Source organism: Ochotona curzoniae, unplaced genomic scaffold (assembly GCF_017591425.1).
Source record: "Ochotona curzoniae isolate NIBS_2020 unplaced genomic scaffold, NIBS_Ocur_1.0 scaffold_3208, whole genome shotgun sequence".
In the NCBI taxonomy this organism is placed as follows: Eukaryota; Metazoa; Chordata; class Mammalia; order Lagomorpha; family Ochotonidae; genus Ochotona; species Ochotona curzoniae.
The window spans coordinates 2,397,568-2,420,647 of record NW_024467106.1 but is presented as its reverse complement, the minus strand read 5'-3'; the positions used below and the strand labels follow the sequence as shown (position 1 = coordinate 2,420,647).

General features: G+C 55.7%; 1 protein-coding gene across 1 annotated transcript; it reads left to right on the top strand.

Moving 5' to 3' along the window:
* The first annotated feature begins 214 nt into the window (after positions 1-214).
* Positions 215-22,397, top strand: GTF3C4 (general transcription factor IIIC subunit 4). Its single transcript, XM_040963750.1, has 5 exons — positions 215-544; positions 7,781-9,595; positions 15,854-15,984; positions 18,057-18,145; positions 19,439-22,397. The coding sequence occupies exons 1-5, from the start codon at positions 215-217 to the stop codon at positions 19,501-19,503; spliced, it is 2,430 nt and encodes an 809-aa protein (XP_040819684.1). The 3' UTR covers positions 19,504-22,397.
* The last annotated feature ends 683 nt before the right edge of the window (positions 22,398-23,080 follow it).

Here is a 23,080-nt window from a genome sequence, read left to right as displayed (position 1 = left end):
GCTTTTTTTTTTTTTCCTATTTCTGTACACAGGCAGCTCCGTGGCCACCTAGCCGGGCTGCGTCGCCTGGCAACGGCGGGGTCCTTCCTGGCTCGGCGGCGCTCGGGGCCTGCGGGAGAAAGCCCGCCTCGGAGGGCGCCGGGGGCGGCGGCGCGCGGGACGGCGGGCGCGGGGTTCGGCGCGCCGCGGCTCGCAGCTCGGCCCCTGCGGGAAGATGAGCGCGGCCGAGCAGGCCCGGCCCGCGGGGGACGGGCCCGTGCCGCCCGCGGGGGAGGAGGGCGAGGCGGGCGGGAAGGAGCCGGCGGCCCCGGGGCCCAGCGCTGCGTTCCGGCTCCTGGTGACTCGGCGGGAACCGGCCGTGAAGCTGCAGTACGCGGTGAGCGGCCTGGAGCCGCTGGCCTGGTCCGAGGACCACCGCGTGTCGGTGTCCACCGCCCGCAGCATCGCCGTGCTGGAGCTCATCTGCGACGTGCACAACCCGGGCCAGGACCTGGTGATCCACCGCACCTCGGTGCCTGCCCCCCTCAGCAGCTGTCTGCTCAAGGTGAGCCCCCAGCCCCGGGGCCCCTCCTCCTGCTGCCCTCCCTGTCCCGGCGGGAACCCCGGCCCGCGCCCCTTCCCTTCCCCTGCCGCCCCCGGCTTTCTCCGGCTCAGGAAACGGCGGGGGGGAGGGGGTCTGCGCACTTTTCAAAAAGCGCGCGCGCGTCTGGGATTCCCGGATCCCGCACTCCCCCAGGTGCGCTGGCCGGGGTGCCCGCTGCGCTCGGTCGCTGCCTCCTGGGGCCCCAGCCGCGGACCTGGCCCGCTGTCCCTCGCTCTCTTTGTCTGGGGCCGGCTCGCTTTGTTTACGGTGTCTCTGGCTGGTCCTTGGCGGCTTGGTGGAGAATGCCGCTGCTTGGCACCTTGGGCAGACCGCTGGAGGAAGACTGGATGCTGTGGTTCCTACTCGTCTTCACCAGCTACAAAGTCTCGGGGGAGAGGGGATTAGAATGGATGCTTTCACCCCGAAACAGGTAGATGCAGGTCTTAAAGCCCGAAGAAGCGTCACCGTCGGTTCAGTGCTTTCTGCTTCACAGACGACCCACGGTTGCTTTGGGGACTTGGGGCTTCCTCCCCAAGTGCTTGCATCGCCACCGTCTTTTGCACTCAGGTATTTCCTTTTGAAAGCCAGAAGCCCTGTTGCTCTGTGAGGCTTGCAGGAGGCCTGTGACGTGTGGGTATGCTCGCCTGTGCTGCTGCGTTAAGCAGTATAGGATGGGTTCTTTGGTGAGTTCTGAGTGAAGAGGCACGCCGTGCCAGGACATCCTAAGCCATGTATGAGTGCGAATCCATATGTGGACAATGGGCTTAGTTCCGAGCAGTGATTTTTCTGTACTTTGGTCAGACCTTGTCCAGTGTCAGCCACTGGTGAAGAAAGCCCCCGTGAGTTATGGATGGCACGCCCAGGGCCTGTTTCAGATGTGGCATGTGGAGTGTGTGTTCGCCTGCAAGGCAGAAGGTAGCAGTGGTCGGGATGGAGGGAGTTCTCCCAGCTACTGGTTCACTCCTTGGAAGGCTGCACCAGCTGAGCTCAGAAACTCAGACTAGGATCCAGCCGTTCCCATACGGGCCGAAGGTGTCCTGGCCCCGTGCCCAGTGCCCACCCATAGGCACACAAGATGTTACCTCAGGACCTCATGGGACCCTCTGTGATCCTCTGGAGAAAGTGTGAGCAGCTTGACTCAAGTAAATGAACAAACACCAGTGCTGCGTGATGGAGACAGGCGGGGGTACATGGAACTTCCTGTTTCCCAGCGTGCTTGTGGCACCTGGAGGAGGGAGTGTGTGTCAATAATGGGAGAGGCTGGCCAGGCAAAAGAAAGTAAAGGAGACAGCAGGGGCAGGGGGCTCCTTGCTGAGCAAGTTGTCTGCCATCCACTGCACGGGCCCTGTCTGGTTTGTCGGGGGTGGGGAGAGAGTGATCCTCCTGGGAGCAGGAATGTGGCAGCTGGGGCGCGTGCAGGTGCTGCTGGGTGGGTCATGCTGCTGCAGGACAGATGAGCTCCTGAGTTTTCTGGAGAGTCAGGGACAGTGGGTTGAGGCCAGCTGTGAACTTGGGAGCTCAATTCCCGAAGCTGGTTTCCATCTAGGAAGCCCTGCAGTACTGTTGAACATCACTTGTGAACACCTGGGGACCAGGAGTGGGCTGTCTGTGGACCAGAGGCCAGCAGGTGATTGATGACACAGGCAGGGGTAAGAGGCGGGGATTTGGTGACTGCTGCCGTGGTAGGAGGATGATCGTCCGCCTGTGACGCCAGCATCCCATGTGGATGCCGGTTCCAGTCCCGGCTGCTCCACTTCCCATCCAGCTCCCTGCTTGTGGCCTGGGAAAGCAGTCCCGGCTGCTCCAAAGCCTTGGTACCCTGACCCGTGTGTGAGACCCAGAAGAAGCTTGTTACTCCTGGCTTCAGATCGACTCAGCTCTAGGCCATTGTGGCCACTTGGGGAGTGAAACAGCACATGGAAGATCTTTCTGTCTCCTCTCTGTAGATCTGCCTTTCAAATAAAAATAAATTTTTTAAAGATAGAGATTGGGCTTTGACACAAGATAACAAGATCAGAATACCTATGAGAGGGAGATAAAGCTGCCTATCTATGCTTTGGGAGGATAAGATACATAATTTAGATGCATTATTTATTATTATTTATACATTATCTATTATTTAGATACATAATTTCTGGCTTAGGTTAATGTCTAAGTTAGTGATAGTACATGCTCAAACTAAAGATACTACATTCAAGGATCAACAGTATGATAGTAGCCTAGTGTTCTGATGAAATACCAACCCATTTTGCCACAGTCACTTAGTAAGTGGCCTTCTAATAACCGGTAAGTGGCCTACATGTTAAATGAGGGGTGTCGTGCCCTTCTGCGCTGCCGTGTGGGTGCATGCCACGCTAGTCACCTGTCAGCAGTCTTGTAGGAGACCAGGGCTGCCCAGTGAGCCGGTGCTGCGATGTCCCTGCAGCTGTTGGTGAGGGCTCCATGGAATAAATCGGTGTGCCAGTGAACCCCTGGAGTCTGTGTTGACACTGACAGCTGTGCCTATGAACAGAGGGTGGGTAAGCGTCCATTCAGGACTGCCTGGCTGGCCTTTGCTGCAACCACACAGGGACAGCCTGCAACCTGGCTCACATTTTGGTGTGTGCGCAACCCCCCCCCCCCAGGCTAAGTGTTGACCCCCTTGGAAGCCTGGGTGCTGTGCTGATTCTGTCATTTTGAGTGTGAGTCTGTCTCAGGAATCCTAAGTTTACATGTTATCAGCTACCTGCAGGTTTCTGTCCTGGGCACAGAGCTTGTGTAAAATAAAGATGAATGATAAAAATACGAAAAGCAAAAGACAGTGACTAGAAGCGCAGGGCTGGCACTGGATGCAGTGGTCAGTTAGGGGGCCGCGCAGGACACACAGCCCTCATAGAGGTCACTGGGTTTGAGTCCCAGTGCCATTTCCTGTTGAGGCTTTCTGCGAATGCCCACCGTGAGAGGCTAGGGGCGGCTCGGCCATGAGGGGCGACTCAGCCACATGGGCCCTGCCACCCACGTGCGATGCCTAGCATGACAGGTGAGGGGCGGCTCGACCACATGGGATGCTCAGACTGAGCTCCAGGCTTCTGGTTTGGCCTTGATCAAGCCCTGACTGCTGCCGGCACCCGGCCTGCGGAGCCAGTGAACGGAGAGCTCTGCCTGCCTGCCTCTCTCACTGCCTGTGAAATAAATGAAAACAAAGATTTTGTGAGGATAGAAAGAAAGGCTACAGCTTCTTCCTTCCCGTTGGGCTATATTGAGTCATATTGTTGTGTGCTGATAAATTCTACGTGTCTTTGTGTGCCTCCTTGTGTTGGGTGCCAACCGTCCAAAGCCTTAGGAAGTTACTAACTTCATCTGCTATGGCAAGAAACTTCCATCTGCTTTTGGAATCCCATGCTCGGCCCTGAAGAACATGTTGTGTAAAAGCTTGTCATGAGTCTGCACTTACTGCACAAAGTACTTCGCAATTAGCAGTGGGCAGAGGCCCGGGAGCTGGACTGGGAGAGGTGTGATCCTCATGCAGCTTGCTGTGTTAACCAGTTCTGTGCCCACAGGCTCAGACCTGTTGTTGTATTACAGATCACACCAAGAAGGGCTGCTCCCTACAGTGAGTGGGTGGGACGGAGGGACACCCGAGCTGCCCGCGTGTCATGGCAGTGTCTCTGCCGTCCCAGACCAGCGAGCCTGCTCCCTACCGTGAGTGGGACAGAGGGACGCCCGAGCTGCCCGCGTGTCACCCTGTGTTGCTGCCTTGGTGGCACAGGCCACAAGCTTAGGCTTTCCTTAGTGTACACCCCTCATCCGGTGGGCAACTTTGTATCAGAGACTTGTGTGAAATCGCATTGACACCCAATGGGAGAATCAGTGTGCAGGTGTGGCTGCCCTCTCAGGACCCCTGCATCCCATGTCAGAATGTATGGGTTCAGGCCCAGCTCCACCTTGAGTCCAGCTCCTTGCTGAGGCACACCCTCAGGCAGCAGGCTCAAGCCCTTGGGTCGCTCCTTTGCACGAGTGGTGTCCGAGTTGTGGCCCCGACGAGTGGTGTCCGAGTTGCTGGCCCCTGGGCCAGCCTGCCCCAGCCGTGGCTGTGAACAGGGGTTCTAGGGAGGAGCCTAGAATGAAGCTGCTGAGGCCTCTCTTAGTCTTGCTCTCTTGCACCTTCCATTTAAGTAAAAAGTGTCTTTTTAAGAGCGTAGCTAAAGGTTTTTTGGAGCACTTGTTAACACTTTGCCTGTTTTTCTTTGACCTTCCTTGTTTGCGTCCTGCAGCGGTGGACTGGTGCAGGGGACATGTGGTAACAGGCATGGACCACTGACTGATCGATGGTCAATAGCCAAAGCTTATTAACAGCATCAGACTTTCTAAAGAAGCTGTCAGGTGGGCATCCAGGGAGGGGGCTTGAGCCGTTTACATTTTAACAGCAAGTGACAGTCCCCCAATACACAGCCTGTTCCTCTAGCAGGTCCTTTACATAAACCTGTGAGCCAGGAGGTTTCCTCTTCATTCAGCGCCATATCAACTCTCCCGGGCCTTTCAGAGGACATTCAGCTGGTTCTGTCTCCCTCAATAGCAACGATTCCGAATGTCCTACACTTCCTAACAATAGCACGTATTGTTACTGTCTTGTAGAGATGAGGACTGAAGGCCAGAGGGTTTCTGCAGTGTGTGCAGTCACGGAGCCAGCGTCAGCCGGTGCGGCTGACACCAGAGCGCAGACCTGTTTCCTGCCCTTCACCTCCAGCAGCTCTTCACCTGCCCTAATTAAAGCTTGCTAAAGTCAAGCTGTGTTCCCTAATGCTGCTTCTAGAGTAGCCTTTGGAATGGAAATGCGCAAGATGCATTGTGAGACAAAAGAAAAGTTTGGTTGCTTCTGGTCGGAGTCCCAGCTGAGGTTCCCTGGCCACAGCACACGGTGCACACCTGAGACTTGCTGGAGCAATCACGGCCAGTACTTGACCAAGAATGCTTGTTCAAGGGACAGCTGGTCGTTAGCAGCCTGCCGGTCACTTTGGGGACAGTTGGCTGGCTTGGTGGGTCCCTTCCTGTCTACCATTCATTTTACATGCTTGCTCATGGTCTCATGCAGGGCTGGGATCAGAGTGGATGAATGGCCTTGCTGGCCTGCAGTTATCCCTGCTGTCTTACAAGCTATTCCTTGTTCATACGTGGAGGAATTTTATCCTCAGCTAGGTGTAACTGTATCTGGTTAGTAGTGGTGTCTTTTCTGGCACATCCTGATTGTGCAGGCTTGCTGTAGGACGTGGGGTTATGAGGTAATGTCTCCTGACTTCATCTGTGTGCCTGGGAGTTCAGCTTGTTTAAAGCGACGCGCGTCCCTGTGGGTGTCTGAGGCTCGCTCCCCCTTCTCATCACGGTCTGCCCTTTGGTTCTGAGGACCAGCCTCTTTGAACAAGGAGATTGACACTAGAAAGGACGAGACATGCATTTTTCTCTGTCTTTGATCATCTCTCTAGAGGCAGTGGATCAAGTGCTTCCTGCTTCCAGCGTACCAGGGGCCGTCTTCTGGACTGGCCTCTCTGCTCTTTTGTGGCTGTCACCTTCCTGGCTATTTTTTTCAGAGTTCTGGAACACTTTCTGTTGGCCACTGATCATCTCCGTCTTTAATGTTCCTTTAAAATCTTCCTGGAGAGCTCACCATTGTGAAATCGCCCCTCCCCCGCTGTATAATTATGTACTGGAAGGGAGAGGGGTGAGTGGATCATCTGGGGAGACAAGGAGAGCCTGAGAGCTGATGGGGTGCGGACAGTGGAGCTGCGAACGTCCAGGAACTGCAGGCGGGGTGTTTGATGGCAGTGGACACTGTGCGTGGCAACAGTAGATGTGGCCGTTCAGGTTGGCTCTTAGTGTAGTTTGTGAATGAGAAATGCAGATTATAAAAACTGAATCTATTGGGCCCGGCGTGGTGGCGCAAGTGGTTAAGGTCCTCGCCTTGCACGCCCGGGATCCCATATGGGCGCCAGTTCTAATCCCAGCAGCCCCGCTTCCCATCCAGCTCCCTGCCTGTGGCCTGGGAAAGCAGTCGAGGACGGCCCAAAGCTTTGGGAACCTGCACCCATGTGGGAGACCCGGAAGAGGCTCCTGGATCCTGGCTTCGGACCGGCATAGCATCGGCCGTTGAGCTCACTTGGGGAGTGAATCATCGGACGGAAGATCTTCCTCTCTGTCTCTCCTCTCTGTATATCTGCCTTTCCAATAACAATAAAATAATAAAAATAAATCTTTAAAACAAAAACAATCTATTGTTAACAGGGTGTTATAAAAATCAGATGGTATGAAAAATACATACAGATGCTTATTTTCGCACATTTTAAAAGATGCTTCATTTATTTATTTGAAAGACAACGACAAGGGGAGAGAGAGGTTAGTCTTCCATCCCCAAATAGTTGTAATGGGCGGAGCTGAGCCGTGGCAAAACCGGGGCCTGGAATCTGTGCACAGTCTCCCATGTGGGTGGCAGGAACCATCTTCTGCTGCCTTCCTAGGCATGTTAACAGGGAGCTGGAACGGCAGCAAGGCAGCAGGGGCTCAGGCAGATCCTGATCTGGGATGTGGGCGCCTCGGGGCTTAGCCCACCGCAGCACAGTGCCAGCCCCGAGTTCGTGTCTTTTTACACCTTGATTGTTTTGTGAATAAAGGCTGGTGCCATGGCATATGAGGTTAATCCTCCGCCTGCAACAAAGATATCCTGTATGGGCGCTGGTTCCAGCTCCGTGATAATGACCTGGGCGAAGCAGTGGAGGACGGCCCAAGTCCTTGAGCCCCTGTTCCCATATGGGAGACCTGGGAGAACGCCTTGGGTCCTAGCTTCGAACTGGCTCAGCTCCGACCGTTACAGCCATCTGGGAAGTAAACCAGCAGGTAGATCTCTATTTTTCCTTCTCTCTGTAATGCTGCCTTTCAAATAAAAAAAAAAATAAATAAAAGATCTGTTTAACAACAACAACAGTAAGGGCTATGTTGACTCTGCAGTCTTCATCCCTGTTGCTTCAGTCAGTTCTATGAGGATGGGAGCCGGAATGTGAGCAGTGACGACGTTTGTTCTGACCCTTCTATGGAAATGGCGTCTGGGCTGAATGCTTGGTCTCTTAAGCATATGTCGTGCCAAAGTGAACGGAAGTGATGATGTTTGCATGTGGGGCTGGATCAGCTCGTGGAGACACGTGTCTAAAGCTTTTTGTTCCTTACTTCCAGGTGGGCCCCAAAGCAGAGGTTGCCGAGTGCAAGGAGCAGTTTGCCACCTCTAAAGATCCCACTGTCAGTCAGACCTTCATGCTGGACAGAGTGTTCAACCCTGAGGGCAAGGCCCTGCCGCCCATGCGAGGCTTCAAATACACCAGCTGGTCCCCCATGGGCTGCGATGCCAATGGCAGGTGCCTCTTGGCAGCACTGACCATGGACAATCGCCTGACCATCCAGGCTAACCTCAACAGACTCCAGTGGGCGCAGCTGGCCGACCTGACGGAGATTTATGGAGAGCGACTCTATGAGACCAGCTACCGGCTCTCCAAGAACGACCCCGCCCACGGGAGCCTGGGTGATTTCGCCGAGTTCCAGAGGAGACACAGCATGCAGACTCCGGTGAGGATGGAGTGGTCGGGCATCTGCACCACCCAGCAGGTCAAGCACAACAACGAGTGCCGAGACGTGGGCAGCGTGCTCCTGGCCGTCCTCTTTGAAAACGGCAACATTGCCGTGTGGCAGTTTCAGCTGCCCTTTGTCGGGAAGGAGTCCATCTCATCGTGTAACACCATCGAGTCCGGCATCAACTCTCCCAGCGTTTTGTTTTGGTGGGAATATGAGCACAACAATCGCAAAATGAGTGGCCTTATCGTGGGCAGTGCTTTCGGACCTGTGAAGATCCTCCCCGTCAACCTGAAAGCAGTCAAAGGCTACTTCACGCTAAGGCAGCCCGTGGTCTTGTGGAAGGAGACGGACCAGCTGCCTGTGCACAGCATCAAGTGTGTGCCGCTCTACCACCCTTACCAGAAGTGTAGCTGCAGCTTGGTCGTGGCCGCCAGGGGCTCCTACGTGTTCTGGTGTCTCCTGCTCATCTCCAAGGCAGGTCTCAACGTGCACAACTCGCACGTCACAGGCCTGCACTCGCTGCCCATCGTGTCCATGGCGGCCGACAGGCAGAACGGTACCGTGTACACCTGCTCGAGTGACGGGAAGGTGCGCCAGCTGATCCCCATCTTCACGGACGTGGCGCTGAAGTTCGAACACCAGCTCATCAAGCTCTCCGACGTGTTTGGCTCGGTGAGGACTCACGGGATCGCGGTGAGCCCCTGCGGCGCGTACCTGGCCATCATTACGACGGAGGGCATGGTCAACGGGCTCCACCCTGTGAACAAGAACTACCAGGTCCAGTTCGTCGCTCTCAAGACCTTCGAAGAGGCAGCGGCTCAGCTCCTGGAGTCTTCGGTTCAGAATCTCTTCAAGCAGGTGGATTTAATTGACCTCGTGCGCTGGAAGATCTTAAAAGACAAGCATATCCCTCCGTTCCTGCAGGAGGCTTTGGAAAAAAAGATTGAAAGCAGTGGGGTCACCTACTTCTGGCGCTTCAAGCTTTTCCTCCTGAGGATTTTGTATCAGTCAATGCAGAAAACACCTTCGGAAGCGTTATGGAAACCCACCCATGAGGACTCAAAAATCCTGCTGGTTGACTCCCCTGCCGAGGAGGAGCAGCAGGAAGAAGGCGCTTCTTCCAAGCAGGCGCTCAGGCTGGGCCTGCAGGAGCGAAGCCGAGAAGGTGACGCCGAGGAGGCTGCCGACGACTCGCTCCTCCCCGCTGGGGAGGTTGGAGGCCGTGAGCCCATGGAAGAGAAACTTCTGGAAATCCAAGGGAAAATCGAAGCTGTGGAGATGCACCTGACCCGGGAGCACATGAAGCGGGTCCTGGGGGAGGTGTACCTGCACACCTGGATCACGGAGAACACCAGCATCCCCACGCGGGGCCTCTGCAACTTCCTCATGTCCGCCGAGGAGTGCGACGACAGGACGGCCCGGGTAGGTGCGGCCGGGCAGAGCAGTCACCTCCCCGAGTTGCTAAATGAAACTTGGACTCAGGCGTTTTTTTAGGTAGTTGATAGGTATGGGTGCCGGGGAGTGAAGAGGACACAGGGACGATTGCAGAGGGCACGCGCATAGCACTCAGCAGCCACATCAGGTCCTTCTCGATGCGACCTTGACTTGCAAGGTGAGATTCCTGGGCCGTGGGTGAGCCCGGGGAGGTGCGTGGGCACGGCTGTCACGGTCGGCCTCCCTGCCCTTCCTGGTCATAGGTAGGTTAGCAGGGGGTATATTGTTTGAAACACAGTGGGACAGAGAGGGCAGGGGTTGGGAAGAGAAGGAGCAGTGGATCTCCTGTCCCCTGGTTTATTCCCCAGATGGGTGCTGCAGCTAGAGCCATGTGCTGCTGTCTTCCTGGGCTCATTGGCAGGGAGCCAGAGGGGAAGTGGAGTACCTGGGACTCATTTGGCCCCCTGATAGGGGATGCCTGTGTTGCAAGCTGCAGTTTAGCCCGCTGCACCATGCTGGTCCTGCTCATGTCTCATTTTTACAGAGATGTGCAGTCTTTAAGTTGTAGGAATTCCAAAGGGAATTGCCCAGAATCCGAGCTTTTAATGAGTGTGGGCTCCAGGCTTGGAACTGCACGGAATCCGAGCTTCCTCACGACACACGGGCTCCGGGCTCGGGAGTCCTACGCATTGTACTTGTTTTTGCTTTAAGGCAGAGTGGCAGAGATTGACCTTCCCTCTGCTGGGTCACTCCCCAAATGGCTGCAACAGCCAGACCTGAGCTAGGCTGCGTCGGGAGCTTGGAACTCCATCTGTGTTTCCCACATGGGCGCAGGGGCCAAGGACCAGGGCCGTCTTCCACTGCTCTCCCAGGTGCATCAGCAAGGAGCTGGATTGGAAGTGGAGCAGCTGGGACTCAAACCTGCATTCATATGGGCTACAGCACTGCAGGAGGCAGCTTGACTGGCTACCCCGCAGCACGGTCACCGTACTCGGTGTGCCCTGACAGGTGCGCTGTATGGTATCATTCTGAATTCTGATGTCACACAGACTTCTTGATCAGGGACTCATTCTCCACAACTGTCAGCCGCCAAAGTCCTGGGCAACGTGTGTTCCAGGAAATGTACTGCATGCTAAAACACTCAGTCATGTAAGTCGTTTTCTTATTCAGAAAATTAATCCATGCTGTGTTTGCCTCAAGTCTTGTTTAAGATGTGGGATTGTTCTTATCCCAAATGAATGAGAAGTCATTCAAGGATCGCTTGTTATATTTTGTGCAGGGATCTTCAGAATTGTTAGAATGTATTGTTCAGGTAAAAGGTTAGAAACTGTTTCCAATATTCTAAAAAATCTTAAAGATATTATTTTGTTTTTCAGCATTCTAGGACCTCATTAAGGTTGTTTTAAGAATCAATAGGGGGCCCGGCACGGTGGCGCAAGTGGTTAAAGGTCCTCGCCTTGCACGCCCGGGATCCCATATCCGCGCCGGTTCTAATCCCGGCAGCCCCGCTTCCCTTCCAGCTCCCTGCCTGTGGCCCGGGAAAGCAGTCGAGGACGGCCCAAAGCTTTGGGACCCTGCACCCGCGTGGGAGACCCGGAAGAGGCTCCTGGCTTCGGATCGGCATAGTATCGGCCCGTTGCGCTCACTTGGGGAGTGAATCATTGGACGGAAGATCTTCCTCTCTGTCTCTCCTCTCTGTATATCCGCCTTTCCAATGAAAAAGTAATAAAAATAAATCTTTTAAAAAAAAAAAAAGATGTGGAATCCCCAACACCCAGAAAAAAAAAAAAAGAATCAATAGGATATGGGCCAGGCATTGTAGCCTGATGGCCAAAGTCTTTGCCTTGCACATACTGGGATCCCATATGGGCACCTGTTTTAATCCTGATAGCTCCACTTCCCATCCAGCTCCTTGCTTGTGGCCTGGGAAAGCAGTCGAGGACGGCCCAAAGCGTTGGGACCCTGCATCCAAGTAGGAGACCTGGAAGAAGCCCCTGGCTCCTGGCTTCAGATTGGTGCAGCTCTGGCTGTTGCGGCCACTTGGGGAGTGAATCAGTGGGCGGAAGATCTTCCTCTCTGTCTTTCCTCCTGTCTGTATATCTAACTTTCCAATAAAATAATAAACTAAATCAGTAGGATGGGGCCCAGTGTCATGGCCTGTTGACCAAATCCTCACCGTGTATGTACTGAGATCCCATATGAGCTCTGGTTTGCATCCTGGCTGCCCCACTTCCCATCCAGCTCCCTGCCTGTGGCCTGGGAAAGCAGTGAAGGACAGCCCAGAGCCCTGGGACCCTGTACCCATGGAGGTGACCTGGAGGAAGCTCCTGGCTTTGGACCAGCTCAGCTCCGGCCATTGAGGCCACCTGGAGCATGAACCAGTGGACAAATCTTTGTTTCTCCATTCTGTAAATCTGCCTTTCCAATAAAAATAAATAAATCTTTTTTTTTTTTTTTAAAGTCAGTAGGATATTAACAAAAAGCATTCCAGAAAATAGTGAAAGTTTTGTGTGTATGGAATTTAAGAATTGTTTTTTATCTGAGAGGCAAGATTATGGAGAGAAGGAAAGACAGAGAGAGTTTCTAGTCCGTGAGTTCACTTCCCAAATGGCTGCAACAGGTGGAGTGTGGTCAGTCCAAAGCCAGGGGCCTGGAGCTTCTTCAGGTCGCCCACATGGGTGCAGGGTCCCAAGGACTTGAGCCGTCTGCTGCTTTCCCAGCACACATGCAGGAAGCTGGATGGAAAGTGGACGGGCTGGGATTCAAACTGGCACCCCTTGCGATGCTGGTGTCCCAGGTGGTGGATTAACGTGCTATGTCACGGCATGGAGAGCTGCGTCTAACATGGCCTCGTGGCTCCAGACGGCCAGGTGAAATAATGGGAGGGCTGTACCCAGGGCACCCAACACCAGCCACCCAGGGCACCCAAAGCCTGCCACCCAGGGCACCCAAGGCCTGCCACAGCAGTTGATGGTGGGTTAAGGACAGTGCATCTCCTGTTTAAAAATTCAGCAAGTGTGTAAAACATTACCTAGGGTGTGGGGTCAGCAGTAGTTAGACTGTTCCTCAGATACTGTCCAGTGTGGTCAGGTAGTGTATGTCCTAAGCCTGTGTCCACTGTCTCATCCCTAGAGCATTCTTGGAAATGTTTGTCTTGATTGCCAGATTATAAAATGTTAATACTACAGATTTGTGTCTTTATACGTACTATTTGTATGTCTGTGCTTTAGAAGATGAAGAATTTGTCCTGTTAAGAGCCAGTATTTTGCCCTTAGCAGAAACATCACCCCTTGGCAGTGGGAACCAGGCTGCCCAGCTGGACTAGCATGGGCAAGGCTGCTGAGGACAAGCAGGGACAGTCCTGCCTTCTGGGAGCTGAGAGTGTCCCGGCTGGGGACAGTGAGTGGGCACTGTGCCATCCGGAAAGAGGGGCTAGAGAGCTGTCCTGCTGAAAGGAAGCCTGAGTCAGTGTTCTGAGAAGGCTGCTGTGTCTGAAAGGCAGAGTTAGGGAGTGGAGGGCTGGAGCAGAGGAGAGGCAGTGAGAGAGCGCATGCGTGTGCTTGCGTCCACTGCTTCACTCCCTCCGTGGTCATGATAGCTGGACCAGTTAGTGAAAGCCAGAAGCCAGAAGTTCCATTGAGGCCTCCCGCGTGGTGGCAGGGCCTTAGCAGGGCCTTAGCAGTGCCTCAGCACGGACTGGATTGGAAGTGGAGCATCTGGGATGTCAGCTGCTCGTGGCATGCTAGTGTTGCAAATGGTAGTTTAACGGGCTATACCACAGTGGCAGCCCTGAATTAGAGGTTTAATTTGTTTGTTTTTACAAAAAAAAAATCTTTTTATTTGAAAGGCAGAATTACAAAGAGAGGAGGAGAGACAGAGGTCTTCCATCCGTTGGTTCCCTCCCCCTAAATGGCCACAGTGACCAGAGCTGGGCTGGTCAGCAGCCAGGAGCTTCAAGGTCTCCCGTGTGGGTGCAGAGGCCCAAGCGTTTGGACCATCCTCTGCTGCTTTCATGTTAACAGGGAGCTGGATTACAAGTGCAGGAGCCGGGGTCTGAGCCGGCAGCCGTATGGGAGGGATGTGATCCTAAGTGCAGGAGCCGGGGTCTGAGCCGGCAGCCATATGGGAGGGATGTGATCCTAAGTGCAGGAGCCGGGGTCTGAGCCGGCAGCCGTATGGGAGGGATGTGATCCTAAGTGCAGGAGCCGGGGTCTGAGCCGGCAGCCATATGGGAGGGATGTGATCCTAAGTGCAGGAGCCGGGGCCTGAGCCGGCAGCCATATGGGAGGGATGTGATCCTAAGTGCAGGAGCCGGGGTCTGAGCCGGCAGCCGTATGGGAGGGATGTGATCCTAAGTGCAGGAGCCGGGGTCTGAGCCGGCAGCCGTATGGGAGGGATGTGATCCTAAGTGCAGGAGCCGGGGTCTGAGCCGGCAGCCGTATGGGAGGGATGTGATCCTAAGTGCAGGAGCCGGGGTCTGAGCCGGCAGCCATATGGGAGGGATGTGATCCTAAGTGCAGGAGCCGGGGCCTGAGCCGGCAGCCATATGGGAGGGATGTGATCCTAAGTGCAGGAGCCGGGGTCTGAGCCGGCAGCCGTATGGGAGGGATGTGATCCTAAGTGCAGGAGCCGGGGCCTGAGCCGGCAGCCGTATGGGAGGGATGTGATCCTAAGTGCAGGAGCCGGGGTCTGAGCCGGCAGCCATATGGGAGGGATGTGATCCTAAGTGCAGGAGCCGGGGCCTGAGCCGGCAGCCATATGGGAGGGATGTGATCCTAAGTGCAGGAGCCGGGGTCTGAGCCGGCAGCCATATGGGAGGGATGTGATCCTAAGTGCAGGAGCCGGGGTCTGAGCCGGCAGCCATATGGGAGGGATGTGATCCTAAGTGCAGGAGCCGGGGCCTGAGCCGGCAGCCGTATGGGAGGGATGTGATCCTAAGTGCAGGAGCCGGGGCCTGAGCCGGCAGCCGTATGAGAGGGTGCTGGCTCTGCAGGCAGAAGCTTTGACCTACTACACCTTGGCACCACATCCTGGATTTAGAATTTTTTTGATTTGTTTATTTTTATTGCAAAGTCAGATATACAGAGAAGAGGAGAGACAGGAAGATCTTCCATCCAAGGATTTACTCCCCAAGTAACCACAACGGCCGGTGCTGCGCCAATCTGAAGCCAGGAGCCAGGATCCTCCTCTGGGTCTCCCCTGTGGGTGCAGGGTCCCAAGACTTTGGCTCCTCCTCAACTTCTTTCCCAGGCCACCAGCAGGGAGCTGGATGGGAAGCAGGGCCGCCAGGATTAGAACCAGCACCCATATGGGATCCTGTCACATTCAAGGTGAGGGCTTTAGCTGCTAGGCCACCTCTCCAGAGCCCAAATTTAGAATTCTTAAGGTTGAAAAACCAAAAAGACTAAGTTTGAGGGAATTGGAACTTGCACATTCTATGTAGAAGTGATATAGCTGGTTTATCAACTTCTGAGCCGTTAAGACATCCCTCATAACTTGAGTAAGAACTTTAGTGAGTTAAACCCAGTCCTGTGGGTTCTCCCACAGGAGGTTAAGCATACGTGGATTTAAAACTTGAAGGACACCTGCTGCTCCCTGGAAAGGGTTTTGGTGCTTCCCAGTAAAGTGCCCAGTGAAGTTTTTTTCAACAAGTTCATGAAGTAGATTTGTGTTTTCCAGACTTATAGTTTTAAAGGTAATCTTAATCAAGCAGAGCAAAAGATAATGCAAGCGGGGACAAGGCCTAGATCCTGCGCCATCCCGTCTCTCCTGCGTGGTGCTCCATGGTGCGCCATCCCGTCTCTCCTGCGTGGTGCTCCATGGTGGGTCCCAGGCCCTTGCGACGGTCAGCGCTCTTGGGAGTGGCGAGACGGGCTGGACTGGGGCTGGACAGAAGGCAACTGTTGACTTTGTAATAGCTGGACAAACTTGGTAGCATCCCGTGTAGTATCTGCCTATAGAGATTGTCTCTCTTGTAAAGCTGAAGATACAATGTTGTTCGGCTGATAGCTAACCACTTTGTCTTCCGTTAGTACCCTGAAGTTCATTTCAAAAGCAGTGAACGTGGACAGCTAAAAAGATGAGGGTTCTCAAGTGGTCCTGCATCCGGTCACCCTGGGGTCACGGAGTGGGCTGCTGTGGTCAGCAGCTGGCAGGCAGCCCCCCTGCCTCCTGCACTGCACTGTGTGGTTTCCTGCCAGTGGGCTTGCACTCACGTGGCCCCTGCCGCCTGCTCTTTCTTCCCAGGTCCTGATCGGACACATCTCCAAGAAGATGAACAAGCAGACCTTCCCTGAGCACTGCAGCCTGTGCAAGGAGATCCTGCCGTTCACAGACCGCAAGCAGGCCGTCTGCTCCAACGGCCACATCTGGCTGCGGTAAGCGCTGCCCGGAGCCCGCCTGGCTCATGCTGGCTTCTGTACAGTGTCAGCAGCTAGAAAGCATTTCCCGGGAGCTAGCAGCTTCTAGGCCTCCCATGTGGGGGCAGGGGCCCAAGTGCTTGGACCCTTCCAGGCAATCAGCAGGGCACTGGATCCAAAGTAGAGCAGCCAGGACTGATGCCCTGGTCGGTCCGCCTGCTGCTGGAAGCCCTGTGGCACCTGCCCTCCAGGGCTTGGGGCTGCCTTGTTCTCGCTGGCCCTTGCCTCCTTGTGTCCGGTTTTCTCTGGGTCTGTCCAGCTGTCCCTGGTGCTGATGCTGGCGTGTCACTGGTACACTGGTGACTTCAGTGCAGAGCTTGGGCCTGTACCTCTCCCACCAAGGCCAGGCGTCGGCACCCGACAGCATTTTGGATTGGAATCCAGCTCGCACCGCTGCCTTTGCCTGGGTTCTGTTCAGCTTTCAGCTGTTCTTCCTGCCTGCCCCCTCAAGTATGTACTTGGTGTTGTCAGGACTGTGTTCTTGTTAAAACTATGCCACTGGGCCTGGCACAGTAACCTAGTGGCTAAAGCCCTAGCCTTGCATCCACTGGGATCCCGTACAGGTGCTGGTTCATATCCCACTGCTCCACTTCCCACTCAGCTCCCTGCTATGGCCTGGGAAAGCAGAGGAGGACGGCCCAAAGCCTTGGGACCCTGCACCCACGGGGGAGACCTGGAAGAGGCTCCTGGCCCTTAGCTCTGGATCAGCTCAGTTCTGGCTGTTTAGGCTGTTTGGGGAGTAAACTAGTGGATGGAAGATCTTTCTTCCTTTCCTTTTGCCTAAATCTGTCTTTCCAATAAAAGTAAAGTAAATTAAAAAAAAAAAAAGACCCTGTGACTTATGTGTTCCAAACCCAGTAGCCGCCTGTTTCTTTCTTTCTTTTTTTTAAAAAAGATTTTATTTTATTTTTATTGGAAAGGCAGATATACAGAGAGGAGAGACAGAGAAGAAGATCTTCCATCCAATGATTCACTCCCCAAGTGACCTCAACAGCCGTAGCTGAGCCGATCCAAAGCCAGGAGCTTCTTCTGGGTCTCCCACTTGGGTGCAGGGTCCCAAGGCTTTGGGCCGTCCTCGACTGCTTTCCCAGGCCACAGGCAGGGAGCTGGAAAGGAAGCGGGGCTGCCGGGATTAGAACCGGCGCCCATATGGGATCCCGGGCGTGCAAGGCGAGGACCTTAACCACTGCGCCACCGTGCCAGGCCCACTGCCTATTTCTGAGGAGGCCACACCAGAGCCTCTTGGCGGCCAGTGCAACTGCCCTGCACAACCAGGGCACAGCCTGCACCGTTTGCTTGTCCTCTCACCACACCCCATCTCTGTGGCCTCACCTCCTTCCAGGTGCAGAGGCCCAGCTCTGCTCAGGCATGGGAGGTGTGCGTCTAAATCTAGGCCGCTTGCCCAGCGTCCATGCGGCCTCCTCGTGGCTGCCTGAGCTCGGGAGCCCCTTCCTCCCGGTGCCTGGCCGGCTTGTCTCTGAGCTGTTCCTGAACGTGTAGTTGTCTCTTCCTTCCCTGAGGACAGGCTGGGTTTCCAGCGGAGCTCTTTCTGGAGTAACAGACACTAGGCACTGGGCGCAGAGCCTGCTGCTCGCAGAAATGGAGCTGTGCTGTGTGTGAGAGCACTGCACGAGTCTGGGGCGAGCTCGCACGGACGCCGTTTGCACAGGGCAGCTCCCTCATGCCAGCAGTGCGCACGCAGTCCTACATTAGTGCCAGGACGCTGCTCTTACTCTGCTTAGTCATCTGCAAGGCCGAGTTAGGGAGAGCAGTCTGGTCCCTGCTGCTCCACGGCTGGGGCCAGCCTCGAACCGGCGCTCCGTGGGGGCCCTGCTTCCCGAGTGTCAGCGTGCCGCTGCCCTTGGCACGGTCACGTGGTTGATGTGCACCTGTACACTGCCCCACCTTGCCGCCCTCCCGCGTGGGTGGACACGGGCCTCTGCCCCCTCACCGTCTCTGCTCTCCTCGCCGCCCTCCCGCGTGGGTGGACACGGGCCTCTGCCTCCTCACCGTCTCTGCTCTCCTTGCAGGTGCTTCCTAACCTACCAGTCCTGCCAGAGTCTGATCTACCGAAGGTGTTTGCTTCACGACAGCATTGCCCGGCACCCAGCTCCAGAAGGTGAATGCTCTCCCGGCCTGGGCAGGGGTGGAGCAGTGGGCAGGCTGTCCCCTGATGCCTGGGGGCCCGCCCGCCCAGTTACCCTTGCGGTGTGAGTTGCACGTGGTCATGGGACTCTGGCATGGTAAGGGCTGCACTGTGTCCATGGTCTGTCACTGCAGACGCGTGACTTGTTCTGGGTGGTCAGCTTGCAGAGGCCAGACTGAAACCCCGCCGCTGGCGTGCGCGAAGGCAGCCTGGGGCTCGTGCTTGGTGTCTTCAACTAGCTGTGTGGGCTGCTTCTACTCGGTTGTGTGCATCTCAGGAAATGACAGGCTGGCAAGGAGATCTTAGCTGCAGGCAGGCCGTCAGCGAGCTGACACCCCACGCGTGTCAGATGGCTGCACGAGAGACAAACAGCCATGCATCTGAGCGAGTTTTCAGTTCTCAATAAAACAATAATATTGCTGTTTTTTGTTTTTAGACCGCTAATTCTCTGTGGTATTGTCAGCATGTGTCTTATTACACTAGAATTAGACACAGAATTAAAGAGAATCTAAGAAATTCCCCTCACCAGCTTCAGAATTGATGAGGCCGTAGCCCTCCGTGTTCTGTGAGCCCCGCCCGCTGGGCTGCTCGGACACATCCTAGGCGGTCAGTGCAATTGAGAATTGTCGGTGGGCAGGGAGTCTGGGAGGGTTGAAGCTCGGCTGGAATGGCAGTGGCCTTGACTTGGAGGTGTCCCTTGGCAGCTTTGGGAGGGTGGCGCCTGAGCGTGGCTCTATCCCTGAGGCGGGGGCAGGGATTAACCCAGGGCTGCCGCGTTGTTCTCCCTCCCAGGCAAAGCAATTCTGAAAAAATAGAGGGCGTTTAATAATCTCTGAATACAGCTAGTCTCTTTTTAAGGTTTTGCTTCTTGGAGAGAGAGTGACAAGTCTGTCCACTGGTCACCTGCCCAGATAAAGGTTGCAGGAGCCAGGCCAGAGTCAGGGGCCGCTCCATCAGGCCTTCTTCCCCTCTGCCCCCGAGCGCTGGCAGGGAGCCGGATGGGAAGCGGAACCGCTAAGACTTGAACCCTTGGTCCTGTGTGGAATGTGGGCAGGCGGTGGTGACGTGAGACGCTGTGCCTCGGCCACCTCAGGCCTCTCTTTACATAACAGTTTTATGAAATGTCTATTCGTTGCCCTTCTTTATGTGTTATTGCACATTTGTATTGGGAACCGTACGCTGAGTTCCCCCGCCTGTGGAATAGTGGGAATAAAGCCCCTGCCCGTCCCAGCTGCTGGTGTGACACACTCCTGTCTTCCCCTGCAGATCCTGACTGGATCAAGAGGCTGCTGCAGAGCCCCTGCCCCTTCTGTGACTCGCCTGTCTTCTGAGCGCCCACGCTGGGCGGGTGCGATAGAAGATGCCCTCTACCCGGGCTGCCTGGTCCTGACGCAGACAGGGCGCCGCTCGATGGACGGGATCGCCGGAAGCTTGTTTGTGCACGCGCGCTTCCTCCCCGGGGCTCACGCCGTCGTCCGCAGCGACTGCGTGCAGAGGGCGCTGGCCGTGCAGGGCTGAGCCTCAGCCCTCAGCTCCGGGCCTGGGGAACACGAGGCTTCCGGTGTCTGGACTGAAGCACTTGGAACAAAATGAGTGGCCTGTTATTTCTAGGCACAGAATAATCAGTGCTGGAGAGTTGGGAAGAGTCTTGCTGAGCCTGGACATGCATTGCAGCTCTGGAGAGCATGTGAGCGCCACATGCCAGCGGGCGTTGCAGTGTCTCGTGCAGACTGCCGTCCTGCTCCGACGAGCGGCTCTCACCTCCTGTGCTTTATGCCCGTGGGGAACATTTTCTAGAAATTCTTATTTTTGCGCAGTTGCAGCCAAGACTGTAGTTGATCCAGTGTGTCCGTGGTCAGGGGCAGTTTTAAGTTAAACGATTGTGACTCGTTCATTCCCTGTCGTCAGATTGCCTGGCCCGGCTGCTTCCTGCATGTACGGATGTCAAGTACTCGAGTCTGCCCACGTCACAGCCTGCCTCCCACTGAACTGTGGTACCCTGGGCGAGATACTTATACACAGAGGAGAAAATTTTTTCCTTTTTTAGAAATAAATTAAAAATCTTCAGTTTTCCTAGCTTTCATATTTCCAGACGTTGGATTTTCTAGCCCCAGCCGGAGTGTGATGACTCAGTGGAGGGCCCGCACTCTGGTGTGCTGCCTGGGGCTGCCCTCTCCCCGCGGGCCCTGGCATGGGGGTCCAGAGCTCTTCCTGGACTTCTAAGACGAAACGTCAGACATCCCACTCAAGGATTCGCTCAGTCGGAAGTGAGAAAGCTAGGATGGTGGTGATGTGGCTTCCCAGGCAACGCCCTGAGGACCGGTGCTGCGCTGCAGGCCTCGGGCACACGTCACACAGAGGCAAGTGTGCAAGCCCTCACCTCCTTGTGCTGCTGCTTCGCCTGCACTCTGCCACTCCTGCCTTGGTTCCGAGGCCCGAGTTGGCGCAGTTTGTCCGCACTGGTAGAGACACGCATGCTGTGCACACTGGGTGCCCTGGAGACCAACCCCGCGAGGCGTGTCCAGATGACCGGCTTTTTGCTATCTGATTGAAGGCCCTGCTGAATCACTTACTACCACCACGAGGGAGCTGCTGGATGATCGTGCTGGTTTTGCTGGGAGGAGACAGAGTGCCTCAGTGGTCAGGCCTGGGTGGCTTTCTTCAGGCCAGGCTTCTGCACACCTTGTTGGTAGGCCTTCCCCGACCTTCTCCCCCAACTCAGGGTAATGAGGAGACTTGGGGTTCCGCACAGCAGCTCCAGCAGTGGCCAGGGTCAGCACGCACGGTGATGGGCCGTGATAGGCCGGGTGGCAGCAGTGCCCAGGGTCAGCACGCACGGTGATGGGCCGTGATAGGCCGGGTGGCAGCAGTGCCCAGGGTCAGCACGCACGGTGATGGGCCGTGATAGGCCGGGTGGCAGCAGTGCCCAGGGTCAGCACGCACGGTGATGGGCCGTGATAGGCTGGGTGGCAGCAGCAGTCTTCTGGCAGCCTTCCTACATGAGCCTGGTCTGGCGGGCTCCGGCTGCAACCAGGACACGTGGCATAGCGGGGGTGCTGGTACCCGCATGTGGGTAATGTCTTCCCTGCCTGGGGTGAATTTGTTCCTGTTATTGCAGATAAGAAATGGAGAGCTTGTTATGTTGATGCTCTTGCTGGAACCCTCCACTGTCCAGCCCACAGACATCAGGCACTCCATCCCTGCTCTTAGAGCCACCAAACTCCCAATTATTTCCCCTTGTCAGAAGTTATTAGAAGTATGCAGGCAGCGCTGGCTGAGAGTGACATCTCCCGGCTTCTCCCAAACAGCCACGGAGGATGTTAATGCCGTAGCATGTGGGTCAGACCTACTCGCGAGCATGACAGGTTAATTCGGTTAAAAGAGTGTTAAGGGTTCATGATTAAATATTAAAGTATGCGCTGCTGTGATTATAATGGTATTGAATGAGACACACTGCAGAGTGGGGCTTCCTGCAGCTTCTAAGGGGAACGCGGGGTGGCCTTAGGGGCGCCACCGGCTGCCAGGGAGCTCTGCTGGCCTCTGAACCCACGGGGACGTATTTGAGAATGGATCCAATTTTCTGAAGTGTTGCTGAGTTTCCCTTCCTTAAGGGTCAACGAGTTACTAACGTTCCTGCTGACAGTGCTACAGCAGGCAGTGGCTTGGCCCTGGCCACGGCTTCGAACCAGCGTTTCCCTGTCAGCTGCCAAATCACTTGGTTGAGCCTCAGAGTACAGGCTGCCAGATCGTAGCTGCATCTGACCCCCGAGCCAGGACAGTTCATCACGTTGCCACGGTGCCACATGAGGCAAAGCTTCATGCACGTTGTTGAAGGTTAGCAGGAGCCAGAGTGGGCACTTCCCCTGGCACCTGTGTCCATTGTCCAAGGCCTCAGTTCACCTCCTGGCTCCGGCTTCCTGCCGTGTGAGAGGCAGTGGTGATGGCCAAGCGGCGGGGACCTGGCCTGGGAGTAAGCCAGGAGAGACTGGGCTCCGCCCTGCACTCAGTACTGGCTTTAAGAATGCATAGTAAGAGCACAGGCAGTGCACACCTTCCCCCCCAGCCCTCCCCAACCGCTGTGAGTCCAGTGGCGCCAAGTGAATCCGCGAGACCAGGGCATGGCTCCGAGCCCCGCCTTTCCGCCTGGCTCTCAGAGGCCTCGAATGGAGTTGCCAGGAATGAATGGTTGTTACGGTGACTGTTACTGGAGGTCAGGGCCCTCCTAGTGACTCAACTGTGAACTGTGCCTTCTTGGGGCTTCCTGTCTGCTTCCCCTTTGCAAGCTGTCAAACCCCAGGCCAGAGCGTGGACCAAAGAAGGCTGGATGGCCTCTTGCTCGCTGCCATGGCTGTCTGGTGTGGCCCCTGGGACACAGCTCCTCCCAGGCCTGGGGCCCACAGGGTCTCGGCGGGGATGTGGCCTTCGTCCCACACGCTTGGGTGCTCTGATGACGTGCATCACAGCTGTCACAGGGACATCCTGGGAAAAAGTGGACACTTCTCCTCAGTCCCTCTGTGCAAGCAGACAGGCTGGCTTCTCTTGGTTTCCTTGGTGTTCTAGCTCTGGGGAGGGCCTGAGCGTGACGTGCAGTGTGGCCGGCGGGGTTATTCAGAACAGTGTCCGGTGGCATCCTGGTCCCGACCAAGGAAAGCTGGATGTGGCTGTCTAGTTCTAGGGTTGAAAGTTGTGCCTGAGAACTGGCCCAATGGGCAAGGTAAGAGGTGGTGCTGGCCACCTCCCCTGCGCGCTGGTCCCCGCTCGGCCCACCCACAGCGGGGCAGACGGAGGTCCAGGCCTCCTCAGGGTCATGTCCTGAGACCTGGGCTCCGATGTGTGCTTTGGTGGGCGACAGGAAGGCGGCACGGAGCACAGGTGTGTTACTGGAAAGCCGGCCTGCGCCGTGTGTCC